Source organism: Salvelinus fontinalis, chromosome 4 (genome assembly GCF_029448725.1).
Source record: "Salvelinus fontinalis isolate EN_2023a chromosome 4, ASM2944872v1, whole genome shotgun sequence".
Taxonomy (NCBI): domain Eukaryota; kingdom Metazoa; phylum Chordata; class Actinopteri; order Salmoniformes; family Salmonidae; genus Salvelinus; species Salvelinus fontinalis.
The window spans coordinates 60030506-60057497 of record NC_074668.1 but is presented as its reverse complement, the minus strand read 5'-3'; the positions used below and the strand labels follow the sequence as shown (position 1 = coordinate 60057497).

The following is a 26992-nucleotide window of genomic DNA, read 5'->3' as shown; positions in this document are numbered from 1 at the left end:
GGAATATTTTTAATATCTTCAAAATCGATTTCCACAGACACTTCAAATGTATCAAATCAGTTAAGACACAACACACGTTCCTTCTGACCCGCCTCTCGTGAGCTTTACACCCTTCACTTTACCCAGTACTCTCCACCAGTGTGGATAACTCAAATGGTTTATTCAAAATCGGTACTCTGCGCAGCAGCTCCTCATTAACAACCCGTACTCCTGCTAGATACGAAGGGCCATTATCATCACTGTACACTACTTTGGTCCGTTTTCCATTATTTTGGACAATACGCAAATTCTCCTTGATTCTACCGACATTTTATTCAGAATTCACTTCATCATCCGCTTCCGCTATCTTTCATTCGTCGTTTTGGTCCTGTTTTCAAGCGGAAACGTCAAGCGGATGCCTTACATTTACATCCGGTGGAATATCTGTCTCGTTCTATCTGTGCGTTTAAACTACCCAGCGTTATAAAAAAAACAGAAGAAGAAAATTGACAACGTCATTGAACAAATATGGCGGCATCGTTAGTGCGTTTTGTTCGCGGAGGTATTAGCAGGACTTTGAGTCGTAAGTACATTTCGAGCATTAACTATGCACTAACATGCTGTCTTCATTTATAGCTAATGTGCGTGATAACGCATTTATATTGTCGTTAAGATCGCGCTATCTGTAGTCAGCCAGTTCTCACTTGACCTTCCGTCAAATTGGCTAGCAAGTCAGTGGTTATGTTCCAGGTCGGGATTTTAGTTGTCACACTGCGCCTCTAGAGGCTTACTAAACAGCACGCACGACTTAAACAGACGACGAGAAACGCACATTGTCATGTCAATTTATAACTTGACACTAACAGACATGTATGCTTATAATACACTATATATACAAAGGTATGTGGACACTCCTTCAAATTTGTGGATTTGGCTATTTCGGCCACAGCCGTTGCTGACAGGTGTATAAAATCGAACACACAGCGATGCAATCATCATAGGCAAACGTTGACAGTAGGATGACCTTACTGAAGAGCTCAGTGACTTTCAACGTGGCACTGTTGTCTGTTCATCAAATGTCCGCCCTGCTAGATCTGTCCCGGTCAACTGGAAGTGTTGTTATTGTGAAGTGGAAACTTCTAGGAGCAACAACGGCTCAGCCGTGAAGTGGCAGGCCGCACAAGCTCACAGAACTGGACCACTGCCTCTGGAGGCAATGTCAGCACAAGAACTGTTCGTCTGGAGCTTCATGAAATGGGTTTCCATGGCTGAGCAGCCACACACAAGCCTAAGATCACCTTGCGCAATGCCAAGTGTTGTCTAGAGTGGTGTAAAGCTCACCGCCATTGGACTCTGGAATAGTGGAAACGCGTTCTCTGGAGTGATGAATCGTGCTTTACCATCTGGCAGTCCAATGGACGAATCTGGGTTTGGTGGATGCCAGGAGAACACTACCTACCCGAATGCATAGTGCCAACTGTAAAGTTTGGTGGATGAGGAATAATTTAGAAGAAAAAGAAACGCACACCTATTTAGGCGAGGTGCTGGCTAGCGGAGTAGAAAACTTGAAAATAAAGGAGAGCCGCACACTCAGTCTAGGAGCTCAGATGCAAAAATATTTAAGATGCAAAAATATTTAATTTACCAACATTTCGACAGGCAAGCTGTCTTCATCAGGGTACAATCACAGACACTGCGGGATGACTCGTTTATATATATATATATATATATATAGTGTCAAGACACACAGGTGTCTGTAATCATGGCCAAGAGTGGCCTAATATCATTGGTTAATTTCTCAAATATTAAAATGGCATAGAAAGAGCAGCATACAATAAATACAAATGGATAGCATACGATCATAGACTCACTTAAGACCACACAAGCCTACAAACAACCACAATGGCAAAGTCACAACAATCACAACAATGGCTTCAGATCAAAGTCCACGTTGAGACCGAAGGGAGCAAGGGTCTTTAAGTTAAAGATCCAAGCAGCCTCTCGTTTTAACAATAAATTATCAAGATCATCCCCTCTCCTAGGGAGGGTGACATGTTCGATGCCAATATAACGCAGAGACGAAATCGAGTGGCCTGCCTCCAAAAAGTGGGCCGCAACTGGGTAGGTCAAGTTTTGGCACCTAATGGTGCTACGATGCTCTGAGATACGTACTTTTAATTCACGCTTTGTTTTACCCACGTAATTTTTACCACAAGGACAAGTTATAAGAAAATAACTGCCTTAGTGAAGCACGTAATAACACCTTTGATTGGGATCGATTTCCCTGTTTGTGGGTGTTTTGAAGGATCTGCATTTATAAGTGCCATTGCATTGAGCACAGCCATTACACTTATAATTTCCATCCAGTAGGGGTGCAAATAGATGTTGTTCAGGAATATCTATGTTGTCTGAGGCTGTTTTTCATGGTTCGGGCTAGGCCCCTTAGTTCCAGTGAAGGGAAATCTTAACGCTGCAGCATACGACATTCTAGATGATTCGGTACTCTCAGCTTTGGGAAGGCCCTTTCCTGTTTCAGCATGACAATGTCCCTGTGAACAAAGCGAGGTCCATAAATAAATTGTTTGTCGAGTTCGGTGTGGAAGTACTTGACTGGCCTGCACAAAGCCCTGACCTCAACCCTATCGAACACCTTTGGGCTGAATTGGAACGACTGACTGCGAGCAATACCCGACCTCACTAATGCTCTTGTGGCTGAATGAAAGCAAGTCCCCACAGAAATGTTCCAACATCTAGTGGAAAGCCTTCCCAGAAGAGTGGAAGCTGTTATAGCAGAAAATGGGGACCAGCTCCATATTACTGCCTATTATTTTGAAATGAGGCGTTCGACGAGCAGGTGTCCACAAACTTTTGGTCAAGTAATGTATATATTAGCTAGCTATGACCTTGTTATAACAGTGTTATGTAGCCATAACTGAGTCAAGTAATGTGAAAGTGTTAGTCACTTAGCCGCTAGTTTGCCAGCAGTCAACTAGCTCAGAAGAGCGAACCATGCTGGTAATCCAACCCGTTTTAACATTAGTTAGCCATTGAGTACGTAATGTTATTTTATGTTACAGTTGCCAATCGAAGCCCATGTCTCATGCAAGCGAGATCCGAGACTACTGAAACAAAACGTGAGTATACCAGTGTCTAGTAGAATTCCCCCAGCCCGTGGCATTTGTCTTTATGGTGCACATTGTAGATAATCATCATCAGTATGTTGAACCCGCAAAGTCCTAGTCCATCCCCAATGTACCAGTAGTATAAATCTCTAACCATTTAGGTTTAAATGCAGTCAGTGATCTTTGCAACACTGAATACAATAGATGATTGAGTGCAACAATAATTGTATTGCCTCGTCCTTTAAAAAAAATCTATTTCATGTGCCTATCTCTGTGTAGCCACTGTTAGACCCAAGGATGCGGTCACCCATACCCAACTTGCAGTTTTTGGAGAATATGTTGCTGAAATGCTTCCTAAATATGTGCAGCAAGTCCAGGTAAGATAATGTAATTGCACCAACTGCTATAATGAATGGTCTGCTTTAACACAAAGACAGCCACACAATTATACAATGTTGAGCAACCCTTAAGGGAAACTATGCTGTAAATCCTAAATGCATATGGTGCATCTCAAACATGGGGAACATACACATAAGGTTAGAAAGGAGCCCACACTTGGGAATTAAGCTGGCAACCGGAAGGTTTCTTGTATCAAATCCTAGATTTGAAATCCATTGTGCCCTTGAGCAAGGCACTTAACACCTCACAACAACAAGTCCCCGGGTGCCCAGTGTGGCAGCCCCCGCACCTCTCCAAAACCTGTGTGTATGTGTATATTTCAGAGGGGTTGGGTTAAAAGCGGTTAATTTCGTTTGGACCTTGACCACTAAAGTTTTTTAAATCTTTATTTACCTAAAAAAGCTTGCCGTTTGGTATAGCTAATTGGATGTCATTTTGAAGCCATATGAGCTTCACAAGGATGCATGTTATATCTTCAGGTGACGTGTTACAATGAGTTGGAGGTGATGATCCATCCTGACGGGGTCATCCCTGTGTTGACCTTTCTGAGAGACCACAGCAACGCTCAGTTCCGAAACATGATTGACCTTACTGCAGTTGACATTCCCACTCGCCAGAATCGCTTTGAGGTACTATTTCGTCCATACCCCCAGGCTGCTGTTCCAATAGTATACCTCTCTCTTCATGACAGTGCTTTGTTATTTTTGTGGTTATTAACGTGTGTTCAGACACAAACTTAGAATTGAATCAGATTGCTTCGAGGAACCCTGATCTAATCAGAGGTGACGTTTTTATGTCTAAGTCTGTTTTCTTTGGCGAATAGATTGTGTACAACCTGCTCTCCCTGCGCTACAACTCCCGGATCCGTTTGAAGACCTACACCGACGAGCTCACCCCAGTAGACTCCTCTGTGTCTGTCCACAACGCAGCCAACTGGTACGAGAGGGAGGTAAGCCTGACAGTTACATCGTAAGAATGCTTTGCTTGAAGGATTCTAAGATTTCAATGTAACATTTTTGTGTTGGCAGCTCAGGATTTATATTTTGCCTGCCAAAGGCAAATTCTAATGAAAGGATAGGTTTGCCAAGCTAGCAGTGATTTACCAAAGTTACCGGTAATTAACAGGTGATCTATGGCAATCTATTTTAACTTTGGTAATTTATACATTTGAAAAATATATATTAATATAGTATACATTTTTTACATCTGTCTATTTTCTCCAAGATTTTCTAGTGGAGACATGATATGGTTCAAGAGAAAATATCCTAATTAATGAAAAAAAAGCATCTGATCAACAAAGGCATTATTTTCAATTAACTCTGCAACTTTTCCAATTGACTTTTTTCACAACTGCCACCAGTTTGGCGACAAAAGATGAATAACAAAGACATATTGACATAAATGTGTGTGTGGGAGGGATATAAAGGATAATTCATGCTGAAACCCATATAGTCGACGTCAGAAGTTTACATGCACTTAGGTTGAAGTCATTAACTAATTTTTCAACCACTCTACAAATTTCTTGTTCACAAACTATAGTTTTGGAAAGTCGGTTAGGACATCTACTTTCTGTCATTTTTCCTACAATTGTTTACAGACAGATTATTTCACAAATGTTTCACTGTATCACAATTCCAGTGGGTCAGAAGTTTACATACACTAAGTTGACTGTGCCTGTAAATAGCTTGGAAAATTCCAGAAAATTATGTCATGGCTTTAGAAGATTTTGATTGGCTAATTGACATCATTGGAGTCAGTTGGAGGTGTACCCGTGGATGTATTTCAAGGCCTACCTTCAAACCCAGTGCCTCTTTGCTTGACATCATGGGAAAATCAAAAGAAATCAGCCAACACCTCAGAATAGAAATTGTAGACCTCCGCAAGTCTGGTTCATCCTTGGGAGCAATTTCCAAACGCCTGAAGGTACTACATTCATCTGTACAAACAATAGTACGCAAGTATAAACACCATGGGACCACGCAGCCGCCACACCGCTCAGGAAGGAGACGCGTTCTGTCTCCTAGAGATGAACGTACTTTGGTGCGAAATGTGCAAATCAATCCCAGAACAGCAAAGGACATTGTGAAGATGCTGGAGGAAACGGGTACAAAAGTATCTGTATCCACAGTAAAACGAGTCCTATATCGACATAACCTGAAAGGCCGCTCAGCAAGGAAAAAGCCACTGCTCCAAAACCGCCATAAAAAAGCCAGACTACGGTTTCCAACTGCACATGGGGACAAAGATCGTACTTTTTGGAGAAATGTCCTCTGGTCTGTTGAAACAAAAATAGAACTGTTTGGCCATAATGACCATTGTTATGTTTGGAGGAAAAGGGGGGAGGCTTGCAAGTCAAAGAACACCATCCCGACCCTGAAGCACGGGGGTGGCAGCATCATGTTGTGGGGGCGCCTTGCTGCAGGAGGGACTGGTGCACTTCACAAAATAGATGGTTTCATGAGGATGGAAAATTATGTGGATATATTGAAGCAACATCTCAAGAAATCAGTCAGGAAGTTAAAGCTCAGTCGCAAATGGGTCTTCCAAATGGACAATGACCCCAAGCATACTTCCAAAGTTGTGGCAAAATGGCTTAAGGTCAAGGTATTGGAGTGGCCATCATAAAGCCCTGACCTCAATCCTATAGAACATTTGTGGGCAGAACTGAAAAAGCGTGTGCGAGCAAGGAGGCCTACAAACCTGACTGTTACACCAGCTCTGTCAGGAGGAATGGGCCAACATTCACCCAATTTATTGTGGGAAGCTTGTGGAACATTTGACCCAAGTTAAACAATTTAAAGGCAATGCTACCAAATACCAATTGAGTGTATGTAAACTTCTGACCAACTGGGAATGTGATCAAAGAAATAAAAGCTGAAATAAATAATTCTCTCTACTATTATTCTGACATTTCACATTCTTAAAATAAAGTGGTGATCCTAACTGACCTAAGACATTTAATTCAAGTAAAAATTCCCTGTCAGTAATTGTGAAACGGAGTTTAAATGTATTTGGTTAAGGTGTATGTAAACTTCTGACATCAACTGGTAGAGCATGGCGCTTGCAACGCCAGGGTTGTGGGTTCGTTTCCCACGGGGGGCCAGTACAAAAAAAAAAGTATGAATGTATGTATTTGTAAGTCGCTCTGGATAAGAGCGTCTGCTAAATGACGTAAATGTAAACTGTATATTAAACAATGATATTCACTAAATTGATGCTTTATATTTAGGATAATGTTTTACAGCTTTGTCATTCGATTTTTTTTATTTAACAATATGTTTTGATTATTTTTTATGTTATAAGTCCACACAGGGCCAGAGATCTACAGACACCTGGATAATCTGAAGTACCCAAAAAGGCCATTTAATGTCACAAAAATAAAAACTTGAATGTTACCAAAATTCTGGTAGTTTACTGGTAAACTTAGAAGGTTTTCGGTAATATACACTCCCTTTCCAATACTATGAAAGTATATGTTTTGTGCTTGTGTCATTAGGTGTGGGACATGTATGGAGTTTTCTTTGCCAACCACCCTGACCTGAGACGTATTCTGACAGATTATGGGTTTGAGGGGCATCCATTTAGGAAGGACTTCCCACTGTCTGGATTTGTGGAGGTAAGGTCAGATAAGAATGCTGAGAAATGTCCCATGTAGTGCACATACATTAAAGGCCAAATTATAACCTAATCCTATCCTAAGATCTGTACATGTGACTTCACAATACTTCAGTATTGTATCTACCATGGGAGGCTGGTGGCACCTTAATTGGGGAGGACGGGCTCGTGGTAATGGCTGAATGAGTGGAATGGTATCAAACGTAAGGATTCCATAGGGTTGATGCCATTTCCATTCGCTCTGTTCCAGCTATTATTATGAGCCGTCCTCCCCTCATCAGCCTCCACTGGTACCTACCATGTTGTTCATTCTGTTCATCTGGTAAATCTCAGGTGCGTTATGATGATGAGGTGAAGCGTGTGGTGGCAGAGCCTGTGGAGCTCTCACAGGAGTTTCGTAAGTTTGACCTGAACAGCCCATGGGAGGTGTTCCCAGCCCACCGTGAGGCCAAGGCACCTGAGCTGCCAGCTGGGGATAAGCCAGCTGACAAGTAACCATCTACCCCAGAGATAAAATCCCCACACCTATATTTAATATTTCCGTACTGTTGATGGACTCATGTCCCACTTGAGCCCACTCAAGTATTTATGTAAATAAAAACAAAAGGGAAACATTTGTTTGTGTTGATATTTTTTCAGTAGTTGGATGTGCTGAATAGTGATTACATTTTGACTGTGTGTTTAAACTGTAGCACTAGTACAAGCACATTTTATTGGTCACATACACGTGATTAGCGGGTGTAGCGAAATGCTTGTGCTTCTAGCTCCGACAGTGCAGTAATATATTACACATATACACACCTAAGTAGGAATAAATTAAGACTATATATATGGACGAGCGATGTCAGAGCAGAAGTGACTAAGATACTGTAGAATCATGGTGGTAACTGAGACCTTACCTGCCTTACCATAGCAGACCAAAAGAGGGCACTGTGTGCATGTTAAAAAGCAGTTCTGTGGCAGTGTGATACCATGGTGCAGGTTATATTGTGACATTTTCAGATTTATACTCAAGACCACATATGCTGTACATGTTTAAATATTATTATTGGATCAAAATTATTTGTATATCTGAATATTATTGAGGTCGATCTATGTCTCGAGTCGATTAGCATCATGCTGCTATAAGCTCTCCCTATGGGCATGGTCAAGTTCACTGACAGATGTGCCTTCTACCAATAAGAGCACAGAAAAATAAACACAAACTTTTATTTATTCTGCTTCACATGTTCCTAAGCATCCATTGTATAAGAAATATTTTGAACATCTCAAGGAGCCAACAAGAAGCTGACTGTACTAACACATGGGTTGAATGTACCCAGGGCAAAAGGTTATTTCGTTTACAATCATTCCTTTGTAAGGACAAAGATATAAGCACAAGTCACCAACATACCACTTACAACAAAGTTATTTACCAAAGATCACATATGGATAGAAATACAGTCTCATCACAAAGATCTGCAAAGCTGTTAGACGATTATTCTCCATGACAGCATGCATGAAATTATAAGTCAAAATATTCTGTAAGACTCAATTCCAAAAATCATAATGCTTGTTATCTCTCTGGAAATTGATCTCACTGAGCTTTATGAAATAATACTTTTGGTGGGTTCCTTACTCCCTCACAAGTTATCATGCTAGTGGTTTTTAAATATAATTAAAGCTGTTATACAAATTTGGTCCACTCAACTCAAGAGGACTATTTCCTATTGCAGTCCATGCACAGAATGATTGAAATTGAACTACAAAGCAAATGCTAAACTAATTTTCGCATACAAATTGAAAAATTATACATCAGTTTTAAATATTTTTCAAATCGCTGTATCGAAAAAGTCATTCCACCCTCAAAGTACAAAAGTTGCCACAATTAGGGAGTCAAGAGTGTGACGAAGGATGCTCTCCAAAAGTAGGTTGTGTAAGGGCAGCACCACAGGAGTGAGTATATGCCTGACGAGAATATGCCTGACTCAACGCAGTCACAGGCAGGTTAGTGTTTTATCTTCATGAATCTTGTTCTGGAGGCAGCTATGCAGAGTGGTCACTAGCTGGCACAGCCAGAAAGTCATAAAATCTGATTTTAAACATAACCTTAACTACACAGCTAAACATAATGCCTAGCCCTAACCTTAAATTAAGACCAGAAATACAGTTTTGACTTTGCAGCTGGCCCATCTAGGGCAAATGGCTCAGTTCTGCCTCCAGGGCAAGATTCATGACAATAAACATCAACCTGCTATTCGCATAGTAGATGACTATTAACTGGGAGACTAACTATTACTGAAATACTGTCTCAATATTCATTGTGTCACATTTTGTGTTTATGCCTTTTGATAAGACGCTAATTCAAAAGGAACACTACCCAGAGATGGTGTAGAGAACCCAATAGGCCCACAACACTGATGTGGAGAATCAAATTACAGTATTTGCAGGAGCGTAAAACGAACATTACAATTGGACTATATGCTATTTTCATATGTTGTTTAAATGACCTCTCAAACCGAGACTTTAATTTTCTTTAGTCTGGCACAATTTGAACAGCATTTTTCTCTCTTGGGGTGTGTTAATTAAACCGGCACGATTATCATAAGGGATGATATAGGCAATTCAATTTTCTCCACAGCGTTGACCATCTGAGGAAACGAATTCAACTCTACTAAGTTAGAAATTAAATTATGAGTCTGGTGCCCCGAGGTCCAAAACTAGCATGTGCTCTGTGAGAATGTGCTCAGACTTCAAGCTACAACCAGGGTGAGTATGGTGTCTGTCTTTGTCCAATGGACAGCCCTGCAGGGTAAAGGGACATTTTATTCTAAAGGTTGGTCATGCTTTTTGGTTCAAAATGTAATTTAATTTCATTGTGATCAGACGCTGGCCTTAGCAGAAACTCACTCTAAAATGAAGGAAAAATACTCATTTTGACACAAAACAAGTGTCCCCATTATTTGACCATGCCTTTCAAGACATTTGATAAAGGTATGTTAAAAATCCAGATAAGTAAGTATTAACTGAGACATCATATCCTGAAAATATCAGAAATGCTAGCAAGTAGTAACATCTTCATTCAATTCAAGACTCCAAGTTGGAGTTTGACAAAGTAAACCCATTGAAAGAATTAGCTGGACATAGAATAATTGAGTGTAGTACGTCCACAGCCAACTGTGTTCTTGACACTGTCCCTTATGGCTTCCGGCTCTGCTGTTGCTGCTGATTGGTGGGTGGTTTTTGGAGTTCTGGATAGACCAGGAATCCAGTGAAGGTAATATACTTGGCATGGTTGCTGTATGCTCCAAAGCCATCGCGCTGGTGGCTATAAAGCCAGACGATATCACCATGGCGCAGAGACAGCATCAGACTCTGGCTCTGCAGAGCCTTTTCAGTGTCACTGTCATCATAGATCATGGCCTGCACCTCCAGGTGGTTCTTCATCAGCTTGACTGACAGTGTTTTGTGGGGAAGCTTGCCAGCATTGAAGGAGAAGAAGTAGGCTCCTGGAATACGGCAGGTGAATACACCTTCGGTGACGTTAAAGTCAGCGCCAATGTTGACAAAGTCTGTGTCAAAGGCGATAGGACGGTGCTCTGGGAAGCCCTGGTCCACCCCTACGATGCTCTGAGTGCGGCCAACAGAGAAAGCTGACCTCTGGTCCTCCTCTTCATCCTCTACCTCCTCTCTCTTCTCTAAGTTGTCCCTTTCTCCTAGCCCATCTTGGTCTGTTAGGGTGTGGTCATTGGCAGTCGCCTCGTTTCCATACATACGAGTTGGGTCCTCGTGCTTGGGGTCTTGGAAGGTGTAGGTGTCAGGGTAGATTAGGTAGCCGTTAAAGGTGGTGTAGTGACCTGTGTTGCTGTAGATGGCATAGCGGGGATCACCGTGAAGGCGGAGCCAGACTGTGTCACCAAAGTCCAGCTGCAGCATGGCGCTTTGGCTCTGCACCTTACGCTCCTCTCCCGCATTCTCATCATACACAATGGCCTGCACTTCATTCCTGTTCTTCATTAGCATGACTGACAGGTCACGACGTGGGAATTTCCCCACTGTGAAGGAGAAGTAGTATGCTCCGGGGATGCGGCAGCGGAACATGCCTGCCTTTGGATCAAAGTCCCCACCGATGTTAACATACTCCTTGTCAAAGGTCACCACCATCTTTGGTCCACCCTCCATGCTGCTGGTGCGTGCCACTGAGAAGGCAGACCGCTGTTCTGCATCCTCAGGCAGGCGAGCAAAGGCCCACATGCAGGTTACCTGACACATCAGGCCAATCAGGAGACTGCTAGCTGGTATCGTCATCTTCCTGTTGGGAAAAAAGATTGTTCCAGTTAATTACACAACAAAGTCAGGCGCTTAATCTCGATATAATACACAACAGGTATACTCTACTCTGAATTGACTGTATGTCAACAATCGAATAGCTCAAGGCTTTGCCAGCTCAGTTCCGAAGTCAAATCAGAAACAAGTGATCGTTATTAGTGATTCAGTACCACCTGGATCCATTGAGGATGTAACCTTCTCTGAGACACTAGCTTTGAAAATATGTTTACCCCAAACAGAAGCAGCATTAATCCGTTCCTAATTATCATAGGCTTTCGTTTTACTCAGCTAATGAAGGAACAAAAAAGATAGGCAGGAATATTTGCCCTCCGCTGCCCGAGGTGCCAAACCAACTGGAGAAAACACACATTCTGCTTCACTCGAAGTCATCCGTTTACTCAACATCAAATATATCATGACTTAATTCTCTCCTGTCTCATCACTATATTGAACCCAATATCTTTGTAAATGTGATAGTGATAGTGCTTTGACAAAAGAGCTTGCTCAGAAACACGCCAGCAATCAACAGCACTCATCGAAAGGAATTAAGCTGCCTTCCTGAACCTTCTTTTATAATTGCATCTTTGTAAATGTTTTAACATTCTCTATGTGCAAGTTATTATAGTTAGTGAGCATAATTATGTCCACCATTTAGAGGCTTGATCCCAAATACAAAGTCACACTAATCGGACTGTCCTTTTTTTTTATTGAAGGTAAACAAAGTCTGGTCTACCAGGTCCTATCATAGTTATATAAAGGTTAAATACAAATAAATAAAATATAATGTGTCAAATGTCGGTGTGTGCTGCAATAAATATTGATTTTTAGAATCAATGCGGGAAGATTTCACTATCATTGTCATTTCCTAGTACTAATTTGTCCCTATCTTCGGTGAGGTTCAAAATATATATTTGTCTAATGAGATGCTGCTGATGCAATACACATTCATCTTCATTAGTGAAGCCACAACAGAAGCGGACCTGTCAGGAGTTTCAGGCAATGTCTTAAGTTTACTTTACCAACATAGAGTAGGTTATTCCATGGGGAGTCTGAAAATTTCAAACAGTAAAGGAATTAAACAGAAAAAAAATTGATCCCATGGGATTGATATTACTATTTATAAACAGCACTTGGGCTGATATGAACACAATACACATAGTTCTCGTCCTTGCGGGGACTGAACTCATCGATTCCGCATGTGATTTCCTGCTGCTCGGGAAGGAAGACTAGATTTGTGTCTTGGGGGTGTGGTTCTATGTGGGTGTGTTATGTTTGCTATATTGTACCCTGGCAGTTATTGTTGTTTGTCCCTCTCGAGTCACGGTCGCAACATTTCGCCCTCAAAATAGTTCAAATTAATCTATGATAAATCAATAATTTTGGACGTTTTGTTCTTACAACTTTCTCACCATCTATTACCGGGGTGTGCGTCTGTCTGGCAGTGTTTCACAACAAATCATGTTACAAAATAGGTTGAGGCAGAAAACAAGATGCTTGCGAATGGATTTTGAATTTTGGAATATTGACAAGTTGCAGTTGGGATGCTCAGCGTCTCAATTCTCATTTTGCCCAAAACAGTGGCAGACTCAATGATCACTATCAAACACTCGATAAAGGTTTTATGAGCCAATGGTGTTCTTTCAACATAACATTGGTGACATGTTGTTTTATTTAAACAAGTCAGAGGCGCTGCATCATTTTGGCAGGTCTACCTCACTGTCTGTAGGTTCTGCCGTACAATTGGATAGAGCACAATCAGTGCAGCTGGTTCTCCGTGCATGACAAATCTCCCTAGGCGTTACCATCCTGTGTTAGTGGGCAAATGGTCATGATCGAAATCTCTTGTGAAATATCCAATGGAAGTAGGAATGTAACAGCTGTTGCCAATCTCAGTTTTGGAAGATACATACTTTATGATAAAAAGTATACTATACACGTTGTATGTAGTACAGTTTTACACTGAATGATATCGATGCAACATAAGCCGTTCTCAACTAGAGAAATATTTTTGTTGGGTTCAGCTGTTCTTTAAGGACTGTGAGGCTATCGATGAACGACAGTTCTAGTATTGTATGACAGCAGCCTCAAGTATTTTCTGCATTCTGCAATTGACCCGCCTGCTGCAAAGAAGTTGCTCATTTCTTTATGGTTGATGCAGAGTGACATGTTGAAACATGCTCCATGAGCGCATCGTCCCTGTTTCCATCCAAAGACGAATAAATCGCTAGTGAATACATTTACATGGCAAGCCTTTGATGCTGACTGAGGGCTGAGTCTTGCCCTTACAGTGAATGTGACATTGTCTGTGTAGATATTCATCACATCAATTACATTGGAGGAATTTACAATTATATATTTTTCTATTCAACCAAATATGAACAGAATACATAATCACTTTTATTTTGGATGTTGATAGCTTGTTTGTAATTATTTAATATTCTGAAATCTATTTTGAGTGTGTGCATGTGTGCATGTTTTTTTTAGGGACACTGTGAAATAACTAGGCCTACGGGAGTCCAAAATAAGTTAGAGAGAGCAGCATTTCCTCACTTTAATGCTGTTGGTGAAAAGCATTGCACCACGCTGAGCCATCTGCTAGAGGTGATAACAAACAAATGCTCAGAAATGAATAAGTCCCAATGGTGGCCAAATAGTCTCATCCCTGGAGTGTGGATGGATCCAAAAGTGGGCCTAGGTTGTGGAATGTTAATTTAGATAAGTGCAATAGGTAGACTCTCAGTTAAGGTATAATACTTGAACGTAAATATTAGCCTATCGTACATTTGCAGTGAAATTAATCAATTTCTGGAAGTATATTCTCATAGTATACTCAAGTAAAATGTCACATACGATACAACAAATATAATATGTCATATGTGCAACATACTGTACAGTGCATTCGGAAAGTATTCAGACCCCTTGACTTTTTCCATATGTTGTTACGTTACTGCCTTATTCTATAATGTATTTTTTTTTAATTAACTCCTCGCCAATCTACACACAATACCCCTTTAATAGCAAAGTGAAAACAGCTTATTCGAAATAAACACCTTATTTACATAAGTATTCAGACCCTTTGCTATGAGACTTGAAATTGAGCTCAGGTGCATCCTGTTTCCATTGATCATCCTTGAGATGTTTCTACAAATTGATTGGAGTCCACCTGCGGTAAATTCAATTGATTGGACATAATTTGGAAAGGCACACACCTGTCTATATATGGTCCCACAGTTGACAGTGCATGTCAGAGCAAAAACCAAGCCATGAGGTCAAAGGAATTGTCCCTAGAGCTCCGAGACAGGCTTGTGTTGAGGCACAGATCTGGGGAAGGGTATGAAAACATTTCTGCAGCATTTTAGGTCCCCAAGAACACAGTGGCCTCCATCATTCTTAAATGGAAGAATTTTGGAACCACCAAGGCTCTTCCTAGAGCTGGCCTCCCGGCCAAACTGAGCAATTGGGGTAGAAGGACCTTGGTCAGGCCGGTGACCAAGAACCCGATGGTCACTCTGACAGAGCTCCAGAGTTCCTCTGTGGAAATGGGAGAAACTTCCAGATGGACAACAATCTCTGCAGCACTCCACCAATCAGGGCTTTATGGTAGAGTGGCCAGACGGAAGCCACTCCGCTTGGAGTTTGTCAAAAGGCACCTAAAGACTCTCAGACCATGAGAAACAAGATTCTCTGGTCTGATGAAACCAAGACTGAACTCTTTGGTCTGAATGCCAAGCGTCACGTCTGGAGGAAACCTGGTACCATCCCTACGGTGAAGCATGTTGGTGGCAGCATCATGCCGTGGGGATGTTTTTCAGCGGCAGGCACTGGGAGACTAGTCAGGATCGAGGGAAAGATGAACGAAGCAAAGTACAGAGAGACCCTTGATGAAAACCTGCTCCAGAGCGCTCAGGACCTCAGACTGTGGTGAAGGTTCACCTTCCAACAGGACAACAACAACCCAAAGCACACAGCCAAGACAACGCAGGAGTGGCTTCGGGACAAGTCTCTGAATGTCCTTCAACCCGATCAAACATCTCTGGAGAGTCCTGATAATAGCTGTGCAGCGATGCCCATCCATTCTGACAGAACTTGAGAGGATCTGCAAAGAAGAATGGAAAACACTCCCCAAATACAGGTGTGCCAAGCTTGTAGTGCCATACCCAAGAAGACTCGAGACTGTAATCGCTGCCAAAGGTGCTTCAACAAAGTACTGAGTAAAGGGTCTCAGTACTTATGTAAATAGGATATTTCAGTTTATTTTTTATTTTTAAATATTTGCTAACATTTCTCAAAAACAGTTTTTGCTTTGTCATTATGGGGTATTGTGTGTAGATTGATGAGAAGAAGAAAAAAACAATTTCATCCAGTTTAGAATAAGGCTGTAATGTAACAAAATATGGAAAAAGTGAAAGGGTCTGAATACTTCTCGAATGCACTGTATAGTATATTTTGCTGAGATCAGACGTGGTTTGATGGGTTTACTGCTACTTCTTTCTGAGGCAGAGGCTACTACTTTTAAGTGTTCATATAGTGGTGGTCCTATGACATTTTTCTTTCCCCTTTTCTATCCCTCTGTGGATTCTGTGGATGAAAACAATACACAGAGGGCCATTGTTCCTGGGTGAGGACATAACCCCCACATCTGCTAGGGTCAAAATGAAAGAAGCACTTGTCACTACCATGTACAGTTTCATATGTCTCCACAGCTTTTCAGACATGGATATCAGATGCATTTTCTGTGTCCATATAAAGTGTGTACATGTTTTAATACAGTACAGTGCATGTCATCTTTACAGTTCCAAGGTTTGCAAGCAGAATTGCACACAGAACATCCATTGTGCTCAAGAACAAATATTTCCATAGCTCCCAATAATACCTTGAGTTAAACCCACCCACCGGAAGCACAGTTGGAAACGCTTTGTCTGCTGAATCTTGTATGCAGGGAGACAGGATTACAAAAACCTCAAAATGTGGCATTGACCCACAAAAACATGTAATCAAGCACAAACTAATTTGCGAAAGCACATAACCGTGGCAATAGCACTGCTGTCAAGGGTAAACATCAACAGCTTTGAAAATGATGCCCTGATAATTAGGTTTGCAATAACTCAGCATACCCAACAGCAATCCGGGTGTTATTCATATAGGATTATGTTAATCAGACATCATCATGTTGCTACAGCATATTTCAGGTTCATGTTATATGATACACAGGGTTTAAATGAAACAGACACACGGCAACACAGTGGAATCATATCCAGTGCCCTTTTCAGTTGCTTCTCATGTTTTTGTTTGTTTTCAAACCCACCATGGGTCTATTTTGAAATATGAGAAGTGGCTTCAATTATTTATTCCTATTTTTCTTCTGTACTTATTATTTCAATTTACAAGATATACTGCACAGAGGACAATAATGAAAATCAACAGAGAGAAAACAAGTTAAAAGCTTACATTTTCATAGTAGCTAAAATGAGACTTAAGTACGAAATGTGTTTTTACATGTTCAAAGAACATCATTGCCACACACCTAAAGGTAATGAGAGGCACTCTCAAGCGAGCCACTCAATCTTTGTCATAGGCATAATGTGGTGAAATAGTCCCCTCTCTCCCATATGATCAGCCTCTGAACATGACCTGCTCAAACCTAATTCCAGGATAATAGCATCCCTCTTTTAGCTACCTGTGGTAATTAATGTAATCATACATGACAATGAGGTGTACTGCCACTATGCCATAGTTACAACCCTGTAGGCACCAGACACATGGCTGATACCATAGACTTATCATCCTGTCGTTGATCTGTGAACAATAGATAATTTGCTTAGTTGGCACATTTATCAAAGGAGATGTGCATACATTAGCTTAAATTTACAATAACATGTCACGTTAAGTGTTGGCTGTAGATTTTCCTTTCAATAAACTCACCACCCTTCTCTCTGCATTTCCAAAATGTCAATTTCTGCTTAGCATCACCTACTTCTGCTTTGAATAAGGATGTTTTCTTTTTTATTATCTTTGCACCATTGACATTGGGGATCACATTGATATTTTTTTCCGACAGTGCATCCCCATGGTTAAGACAATTTGAGTACATCTGCCCCTGAGTGTGGATGCATATCAAAGTGCAGACTTCAGTCAGAGGACCCTGGTATCTGAGATGATATGAAGGGTCCCTGCCGCTTCTGTCCCTTTTATTAGTCACATCCTCGCCAGATGTCATCTCACTGCTCAAGTGGAGCCTTAACACGAGGCAGGGATCTGTCACCATCTGGGATCATTGGCTCAAACGAGAGAAAAGGGGTAGGAGAGAGAGAAACAGCAACAGGGGGAAATGAAAGCAAAGAGCTTTTTAAAATGTCTGGCTTGAGAAGGAATCTGTATCTGTGAAACTATTTTGTACTATTTGACGTTTTGCGCATACCACCATGATTAAAAAACGGAGAGGAAAAGCTTTCCCTGGACTGGCCCTTGATGCACAGTCCCATCGTTTATAATGTGACAGCAGTAACGACCCAGAAGCACAAAGACACAGTCCATTAACAGCGAAGCGCGGTTTGTGTTCGTTCTACACCCTTCCAACAGGAGCAAGACACCTTGCGGGAATCTCACATATTGATTGTGCGAAGAGAAGAGAGGCTCACTGAGAAGTTGACTTGACAGCTCCCCAAACGAGTCCATAGATGGACTGGCTTCAGATGGGTCTCAAGATGTGCAGGGCGGAGGCATACTCGCAGCAAGGAGTATCAAACACAGCCACTGCTTGGGGACTGCAGGGACCTCTTCACAACAACCACGGCCCATGGGACAAAGTATGAAACTGACAGGCCATCTTCTCTCTTTCCTTGATGAACATGGCATGGGTACTCATTATACATGATACTCCCATCAGCCCTATCATCAAATCAAATTATATTGGTTGTGTACACATCAATCAATGCAATTAAACACAATTATCCTTCCAGATCCCTATATCCTACAGTATCATAAACCTCTGCAGTAGGGCAAGATTAGTTGCATTGGAACATTTTTAAATGAGGAAGATTTAATATTAGTAATAAAAAATGAAATACCATCATGACATTGATATTCCCTCTGTGTGATTTTTTTTTAGGTTAACGGTCTTGTTTTGTATTGTAAACTTTTGTGTTTCAAACCAGAGATCTAGATAGTTAGCTATAGTGACAACTCTGCTGAATATGTGTATGACTGAGCCTGTAATCCTCCCACTCACATTTTGAAGAAAAAAATGAAAACATCAACTCCCTCTAACTAGGACACCTGCCTGACCGAGTTTGCATTTGTCTCCATGTTCCTTCCTGCTTTTATGTACCAATTGGAATTGATTAAGATTAAAGCCCCCTCTGTGTTTTATCATCTCCTTTCTTCTCTATACCTCCCACTGCTGTTGACAGATCAACCTGAACCTGGGATTGGGTGGGAGATGATGGAGGTGCTTTTCTTTGTTAGCGTTCTCCATGTACTGTAGATTAATTAAGCAATAAGGCACAAGGGGGTGTGGTATATGGCCAATATACCAGTGCTAAGGGCTGTTCTTATGCACGACGCAACGCAGAGTGCCTGGATACAGCCCTTGGCCACGGTATATTGGCAATATACCACAAACCCTCGAGGTGCCCTATTGCTATTATAGACTGGTTACCAATGTAATTAGAGCAGTAAAAATACATGTTTTGTTATACCCGTGGTATACGGTCTGATATAACATGGCTGTCAGCCAAACAGCATTCAGGGCTCGAACCACCCAGTTTATAATATTCTATATACCATGCCCACGCATCCTCCTGCAAGATGTTATTACCTTCTTCTGGTCTATGCATTGGAAACACTCAAAAATGAACAAAGGAAGAGAAATTGAGAGTACAGCAGGAGATGTACATAGGCAGAGAGCATTGTATCCGGAGTCAACTAATAAACCACAATCTCAAGTCTACAGCAATCCTCTCACCTCCCTGAGATAAAGAGTGGTACATGATAGATTAAATGATACATTCCTATATACTCAGCAGTGTTTGGCACCCCGTCCGGATTCCATATTGATGTTGCTGTAGATCGGTGCAGACAAACAATGCATGTTGCTTAGACGCGACAGGACTGTAAAATGCACAACATCTACTCCATGCAAGAGACAAAAAGTAACCCCCTCTATACTGCAGTAACCCTTCATTCAAGGTGGCCTTACCTCTGTGTAGGAGGAGACTGTGCTGTAGGAGAGGAATGCTCAAAGTTCTTCAAAAGGGCTCTGCACCAGGAAGCGTTCACTGTCTTTGTGTGTATCAACCTGCTGCTGCTGTCTGTGAGGCTGTGTAAGCAGCACACACACATACACACACACACTGGAGGATATGAGAGTGATAAAGGGGCTCCTCATCTGATCAGGGAGACTCTGGAAGTGCAGAGCACTCCTCTACTAAGGCATTTTCTGCAGTGGGGTGACACAAGGGGGTATTGGAAAAGGTGAGGGGATTTTTGATGTGATGTCTTAGCATGATGTTCCATGTATCTCAAATAGATAATGGGTTTACAGAATGTGTCTATATTTTTTAATTGGATGTTAGTGAATATGTTTGTTTACATGCATGCATAATGTTGTGTGTGTGTGTGTGTGTGTGTGTGTGTGTGTGTGTGTGTGTGTGTGTGTGTGTGTGTGTGTGTGTGTGTGTGTGTGTGTGTGTGTGTGTGTGTGTGTGTGTGTGTGTGTGTGTGTGTGTGTGTGTGTGTGTGTGTGTGTGTGTGTGTGTTCGAGCGCACCCGTGCGCGTGTGCTCACATGAAAGGGGAGGAGAGAGCCTGTCGGGGTTTAATCACTGACAGGCTTTGTTATATGGCAACAACGTTGCCAATTTCACACCCATCCACATTGTTATAGTCATTATCCTCATTCTCAGTGGGAAAGAGGGTGGAAGAAAGATAGCATGTAATGCCCTCAAATTGAAATTCATCTAACAATACTTATTTTATATTCTTATTCAAATGTCTGTTCCTCCTGCACATATTTAAATGAGCAATCCTTCAATGTGTAACTTTACCAGTACTTGGCAGACACGCTCTCTTCCTGCAGCAGGTGCTGCTAATTCAGCCCCATGTGGACCTCCATTCTGTTCATGTTTGCAGCAAATGACCCATTTTGGCTCAGAAACAAACACAGGAGAGATGATGCCTCTAAAGTTCTCTCACTCTCTGTGACCAGTAGCCCTCCATTCTTTCTCCAATCTCCGGTGTAATCAATAAGACCAAATCAAATCTAATCTAATTCCCAGAGTCAAGGTAAATGCTGCATGCCTGGTATTGAATGGCACATGGAGGTTCGGGTTCACGTTTGATAGTGTTTTAATAGTTTCTAGTGTGCATACATCTTTTTATTTACTAAACATTTATTGGTAGGTTTTCTGGTTCAAAACAGATTCTCATTGAGATATCATGAAATGCTAAAGAGATAAGTAATCTCAACAACAAAAACCTGGTTATTCTTATTATGAATGGGAAACGACATTGACAATGGTAGTTCAGGGCAACGTTGAGAGTAATGAGGAACGAATTTGAAGTCGAAGACCAAAATATGGTTATTACAATGTAAAGTGACATCTGAGCCTTTTCTTTCCTAGCATTTGTCATCCTCCTTTTGTCATTGTTGTAACATGTCACACATGACTTTGACAGCATGGCTATGGAGGGTAGGGGAGACAGTTGGAGGGAATGTTTATGAGGAAAAAACGGCATGTATATTACTTTAATAATACTCTTCTGGTATTAAATCAGGGCCCATCGTTGAGCACGCTCTCATTCAAGGATGCCAAGCACACAAATGTAATGTAGAGGGATCTATTTGATATTTTGGTATTTTATTAGGATCCCCAGCTGTGAAAGGTATTCGCTGGTGGCGTGTGGGTGAAGAAAGGATGGACTCTGGTTTGATCAGCAGAAGAGGATTGAATATTCCCATATGAGTGATGGAACAAGCAATTTCCATTAAAGCAATCACAATTTCCCCTGGTTAATAATTGAGGATAGAGATCTGCAAACGGTCACTGTCACATTGGCTCTTTCTACTCAATGTTGTACTCAGGACCTCAGTGCTCTCCTGAATAGTTGCTGCATTCTTGATTTATAGTAAGAAGCCAGTGCTTTTCAGAAGCCAGTGCTTTTTGCCTATGGCTCATATCTCTCCTTAATGTGTACTGTAAAAAAAATTGTCTCAGATGCTCCTACTCATGTTTTTAACATCAACAACTAACATTAAGTAGATGAAAGGCCCATCCGTTCTACCTTCAGACCTCACAATGATGCACACGGAAAGTACTGTTCCACAAACCATGTGTCCCTTTGAAATGTATGTACTGCTAGAGATGGTATGGGGACCCTTTGATATACTGTATCTAAGACCAGAGACTGTTTGAAAGTTGGGCTGGCCTACTTTCCTCATTAGCAATTTTTTTTAGTACAGGCTGAGGAACTAAAAATAGCACCGTGCAGATATTCTACTTAAATCAGGCCGTACAATTGGTACACAGTTTGTTATTGGCAATGGATCTTACTGAGATTAGAGATGATCATTTTGAAATGAAGAGATTAGCCACAGCAAGAGGCAATGATGGAATACAGAAACAACACTGGTCATGAGTGTAGTGTTGGAATTCGCACACAATGGGAATATTCAACCGTGGTGCATGTCGTCCCTGGAAAGAGCATCCACAACCATGTCGATGTCCTTCTAGTCTTATGATTCTGATTGATTTCATTCTCACCTGACAAATTGCGGCCTTCATGCTTCACATCCTGAACTATCGTTTTCTGACTCCAGTCTATAATCTTGTTACATACGGAAGTGCTTCCCCCCAAAACCAAAAGGGATTCCGCACGCCTGTCCTATCCCATCCCCATCTCAGATGTGGCAACGCAAAGTAAGCTAACATTCCAGGAAATAATTATTCCGCCTGCTATGAATATTACACAATGTGATTTTCGTAATCTGATCTGTCATCTAATTGAGCATGATCTGTGTCGATGTAATTAGGATATATTACAACAACGAATGTAAACTGAATTCTTAAGGATTAATATATCAACAAAAGGGAGGACACCTACTATAACACTCAGACCTACTGGACTGACAGACACACAGTTCTTTCTCAATGGAAAAGAACAGACAGGGGACCAGACTGTACAGGTTTTGTGGTATTAGCAAGATGCCCTTGCAGGTGTAGGCAGTCCACTGTCTAACCTCAAAAGCACAGCCATCATCAATCTATGCCTCACTTCAGCTTGGCTGTGACTTATAGCCTTGCCCTACAGAGGAGAAAAGGGTGCTGTGACAAAGTCAGATTTTCTCCACTTCACTCTATTCTATTCCCAGGAATGACACCAGAACATGATGAATCAATAATTGGAGATTTTTCACACCCTCCCAAAATTTGCTTTGACTCAATTGGTTTAATTTATTCTCAATTTTTTTCCGCTCTTTTCTTTTTTACAAACTGCTTTCTGCTTTAATATTCTGGCACAGGGAGGGAAGTTATGAACCCCTGTTCCCATAACATCTGACAGATTGGCAGATGGAGCGGCAATTATAAGGCCTCTATAAATCTGCTCCTTTTCAAAGTCTCTCAGTTTGACTTCCCCACAGGCCCTTGGTTGTGGGGAGACAGTCTGTTGGTTGTAAGCTGAGCAGGTGAAGTGAGGTGCCTTTTTTACAAACAGGCAGACATACAGGCAGCTCACAAGGTTTCAAACAGCAATCAGATGAAGAACGTGTTTTTCTTTGGGATATAAAGGAAAATATAAGGATGATTGACTGATTAGACGTGGATTTCGTTTTTTTTCTATGACATTCACATCATGGTCATAAATCCAGGTCTTTGGAACATTATCTCGACATGTAAGATTACTAAAGGCCTCATGTGGAGAGGGCTGCGGAGATTCTCTTCCAGTAAATTCGAGCTCAGAGATGTTTTAAAGCCATGCAGTAAGGTATTTCAGGATCCAGTAGGGTTAGGGACAAGGTCTGCAGTGAAGCCAATGTGATTTGCAGCAGTGGCTGACACTATGTATATTAAGAACACCTGAAAAATGCAAATCCTTTTCAGGGGAAAGGCTTGCTCCCCCGCTCCCATTTGTCCCAGGCTGAAATGTTAATAATATAGTCCTCACAACTGACAATGACATTTACATTTGGATTCCCTGTCTGGAGGCATGCTGATTCAATTTCTTTCCATAATGTCCCCTTTCCCCCATCACATCATTTATAAGGAGTATTGAGGTTAGTTTCCTTTGAGTTTTCTATTTCCCAGCTGGACACCCCTTCCTTTCTCAAGGTCAGCCACATATGCATCCCAATGCTATTGGTTCCTCACGACTCACATGTGGCTCTCCTGTGGCTTTCCAATATGCTTGCATGTCTCCTCGATCTGTTCTGCCCTATCTCGCTAATATGATCTAACAACTCTAGTCTATAAGCGGTTACACACTTTAGTGGGCATGGCCATTGGAGATAGACTGTACCATTCATATCTTAATGACTCCCCCCCCCCCCTCCAGAGCTTTCTCAAGAGTCAAAGATACATGAGATATGAAGGGCTTGCTCAACTTGTGTCACAGTTTCCCATTCACTCATATAACTAATTGCCTACACACCTGACACATCAGATACTTCAGAGTATGGCTACACTGGAATCACAGTTCTTTACACTTTCTGAGACCAGAGGGCTGGAAGAATCCAAATCTTTTAAAGCAATTAAAACACGTCCTCTCTCAAGTTGGTCGTACAGGGGAGGCTTTGCTAATGATTCTGCGGCTGCAAAGCAACCGTGCCCACTTAATGAGCATTAATGAATTATGCAAAGGAATGGTGCAGCACTTTACATCGTATAATGAGCATCAATGCCGAGTGCAAACACTCACAGAGCACTATTCACGCTCAAACAAGCAAAAACAATTACTGGGCAAAATTCAAATGTGATGCTGTGCATATTGTTTACACATCAAAGACAGAGCCATGTGCATATTTAATCATTGTCAAAGCTCACACGTTGTGTATTTCTTCATTCATTTATTGACACAGGTAAACACGTGGCCCGAAGTGTTTCTGAAATCACTGGACATGGATTCGAATAGGATTTGTCTTGAACTGTTCATGCTCGTCTTCAGGACAACGGAGGCTGGCTGAGTATAAACCATAGCGATTGAAATACACAAGTTTGCAGTAGCTTCTTCTCGTTTCGTCTGCTCATCTCTCTTCACCCAACCCCCACCAACACAAATTCTGTAGCTCATTTCCCCATCAAAGCTGGAGTGTCCTGCCTGTATGCCTGATAACCGCTTCAGAACAACCAGATATTGTAATTTACTTTCCTCGCTCTACATTCAATTCCCGGGAACAGTGAAATTCAACAGACAGCGGGTCAAGTAGCCGGAAGGTTGCTAGATCGAAACCCGGAGCTGATAAAGTAAAAATCTGTTTTTCTGCCCCTGTTCCTAGGCTGTCGTTGTAAATAAGAATTTGTTCTTAACTGACTTTCCTAGTAAAATAAAGGTAAAAAAAAAAAGTAAGGAGGACGTGAGTTTATTTCCAAAACACTGTATCCACACATTGGTTACATGTGTTTTTTCATCAGAAATTATTGCTTATGGGTACCCTTTGTGTGTGTAAAACATGTCTGTTCTCAGATTTTTTTATTAATAGATTTTAGATATGTAATAATTTTTTTTTTGTTGCTCAATTATATATATCCATTGTTTAGCTGGAATGGAACGTTCTCTATTGTATATTTGACTGTAATATGTGGTTGTCTCACCTAGCTATCTTAAGATCAATGCACAATTTTAAGTCACTGGATATGAGCATCTGCTAAATGAAAAAAATGTCAAATGTAAATGTTTTACATGCAGATCTCATCAAAAACAAAGGAGGACCAAGGCACACTTCATATAATTAATTAAAATGCCTTATGGCATGTACAATGGAAATAACATTTAAAAACTCTTATTGTATTGATAATTGACAAATGTATAATTTCTACAGATCTTAATAAAAAACATTGTTATTTGTTACACTGTAAAACCTAGCAGTACTACTTATTTCTCAGATTGAGGCGGATAAATAGCATTTTGCTAAAAAACATGATTATTTGCCTCTCTGAAATGAAACCATCAAGTGATAGATTTCAAACAAATACATGTCTGTCACTGAACAACCGCATGCCATGAGTAAAAAAAAACACCAATTTCTTTCATAAGTTCTTTAAAACAATAAAAGCTCATTGACCAACATTTCTGAAAATGGATATATAGTGTTTTGGAATGAAACTCTCCATTTGCAGGTAAATTCCTTTTGTGGATTTCCCTCTATTAAACCTCTTGAGTCCCACCATGACGCTGGCGTGTTTTGGACTTCCAATGGCCTCTACACTGTTTACGTGCGTAGATCTATGCAAGTGAATGCTCTTAGGTGGAGCCATTTTTTGCGGGGAGTGTAGCGGCCTTAAACACCCTAGAGTTGATGTCCGCGCCCTGGCAAAAATGTAATTAGCATAATAAAAACATCCACATCAACTATTCGTCTGTTTAAGCAAGAGATTTTTTTGCATGGGCTGCATCTCAATCCAACACTTCCGCCAATGTCGGACATCCACATCTTCGGTGGAAGGTGGCCAAGCTACAGCAGTGTTTGTCAGATCATAAGACCAGTTGCATTTTTAGCATGAAAATCTTGGTAGGGCAAACTCAACCAATTTTTCTTTAGATGCATACCAGCAAAGCCACTACACAACACTAAACAATACATTAATTGCACTATAATAGTGAGAAACGGTGCCCACAAACTGTTAGGGCCTACATGTCCTGACAGCGGAGCTTTCCTTTCAGCACCATGGAGTGAATGCATACCACCGCTACACCTGGCTATCAGCGGAGCCTTGTCTGGCAGCGAAATAGTTAATTCGAGCCTCATTTACTGCCGTTAAAAAAAACATAGCTGATATGGCTGACTTGCTTAAATACTGTAAATATGGTTTCTGACTCGTTGTGGATTTCTGTAACTCGATAAGAACCGCATTCTCCTTCAATAATAACGAATTCTGACATTAGTTTTGACTTCTAAACCACACAGAAACATTATTACATTTATGATCAGTAAATTCATAATGTTTGCCTTTATACAGTTAATTTGGAAAGTATTCAGACCCTTTGACTTTTTCCACATTTTGTTACGTTACAGCCTAAAATTGATTAAATTTCTTTTTTTCCTCATCAATCTACACACAATACCCCATAATGACACATTTTTGCAAATGTATAAAAAAAATAATACAGAAATACCTTATTTACATAAGTATTCAGACTCTTTGCCATGAGACTCGAAATGGAGCTTAGGTGCATGCTAATTCCATTGATCATCCTTGAGATGTTTCTACAACTTGATTGGAGTCCATCTGTGGTAAATACAATTGATTGGACATGATTTGGAAAGGCACACACATGTCTATAATGTCCCACAGTTGACAGGGCATGTCAGAGCAAAAACCAAGCCATGAGGTCGAAGGAATTGTCCCTAGAGCTCTG

At 41.1% G+C, this 26992-nt stretch overlaps 2 protein-coding genes and 1 long non-coding RNA gene across 3 annotated transcripts; 2 read left to right on the top strand and 1 right to left on the bottom strand.

The window, feature by feature from the left end:
* The first annotated feature begins 213 nt into the window (after nucleotides 1-213).
* LOC129854102 (NADH dehydrogenase [ubiquinone] iron-sulfur protein 3, mitochondrial-like) lies at nucleotides 214-7731 on the top strand. Its single transcript, XM_055920797.1, has 7 exons — nucleotides 214-562; nucleotides 3057-3113; nucleotides 3381-3478; nucleotides 3980-4129; nucleotides 4324-4449; nucleotides 6997-7116; nucleotides 7449-7731. Exons 1-7 carry the CDS (start codon nucleotides 508-510, stop codon nucleotides 7608-7610), a joined length of 768 nt encoding a protein of 255 aa, XP_055776772.1. The 5' UTR covers nucleotides 214-507; the 3' UTR covers nucleotides 7611-7731.
* A 579-nt stretch (nucleotides 7732-8310) lies between these two features.
* LOC129854100 (complement C1q tumor necrosis factor-related protein 4-like) lies at nucleotides 8311-19812 on the bottom strand. The gene is made up of 2 exons (XM_055920793.1): nucleotides 19621-19812; nucleotides 8311-11406 (listed from the first exon to the last, which is right to left on the bottom strand). The coding sequence occupies exons 1-2, from the start codon at nucleotides 19761-19763 to the stop codon at nucleotides 10293-10295; spliced, it is 1257 nt and encodes a 418-aa protein (XP_055776768.1). The 5' UTR covers nucleotides 19764-19812; the 3' UTR covers nucleotides 8311-10292.
* On the top strand, nucleotides 19805-25493 carry LOC129854106 (uncharacterized). The gene is made up of 3 exons (XR_008759232.1): nucleotides 19805-19895; nucleotides 22239-22338; nucleotides 24495-25493. It is a non-coding gene; the product is annotated as an uncharacterized LOC129854106 (long non-coding RNA).
* The last annotated feature ends 1499 nt before the right edge of the window (nucleotides 25494-26992 follow it).

Coding starts and splice junctions, on each gene's coding strand:
- LOC129854102 (XM_055920797.1), top strand. CDS start 508: ATGGCGGCATCGTTAGTGCGTTTTGTTCGCGGAGGTATTAGCAGGACT. Junction 3,114..3,380: donor CGAGACTACTGAAACAAAAC/GTGAGTATACCA, acceptor ATCTCTGTGTAG/CCACTGTTAGACCCAAGGAT. Junction 7,117..7,448: donor CACTGTCTGGATTTGTGGAG/GTAAGGTCAGAT, acceptor GGTAAATCTCAG/GTGCGTTATGATGATGAGGT.
- LOC129854100 (XM_055920793.1), bottom strand. CDS start 19,763: ATGTGTGTGTGCTGCTTACACAGCCTCACAGACAGCAGCAGCAGGTTG. Junction 11,407..19,620: donor CAGTCTCCTCCTACACAGAG/GTAAGGCCACCT, acceptor TTTTCCCAACAG/GAAGATGACGATACCAGCTA.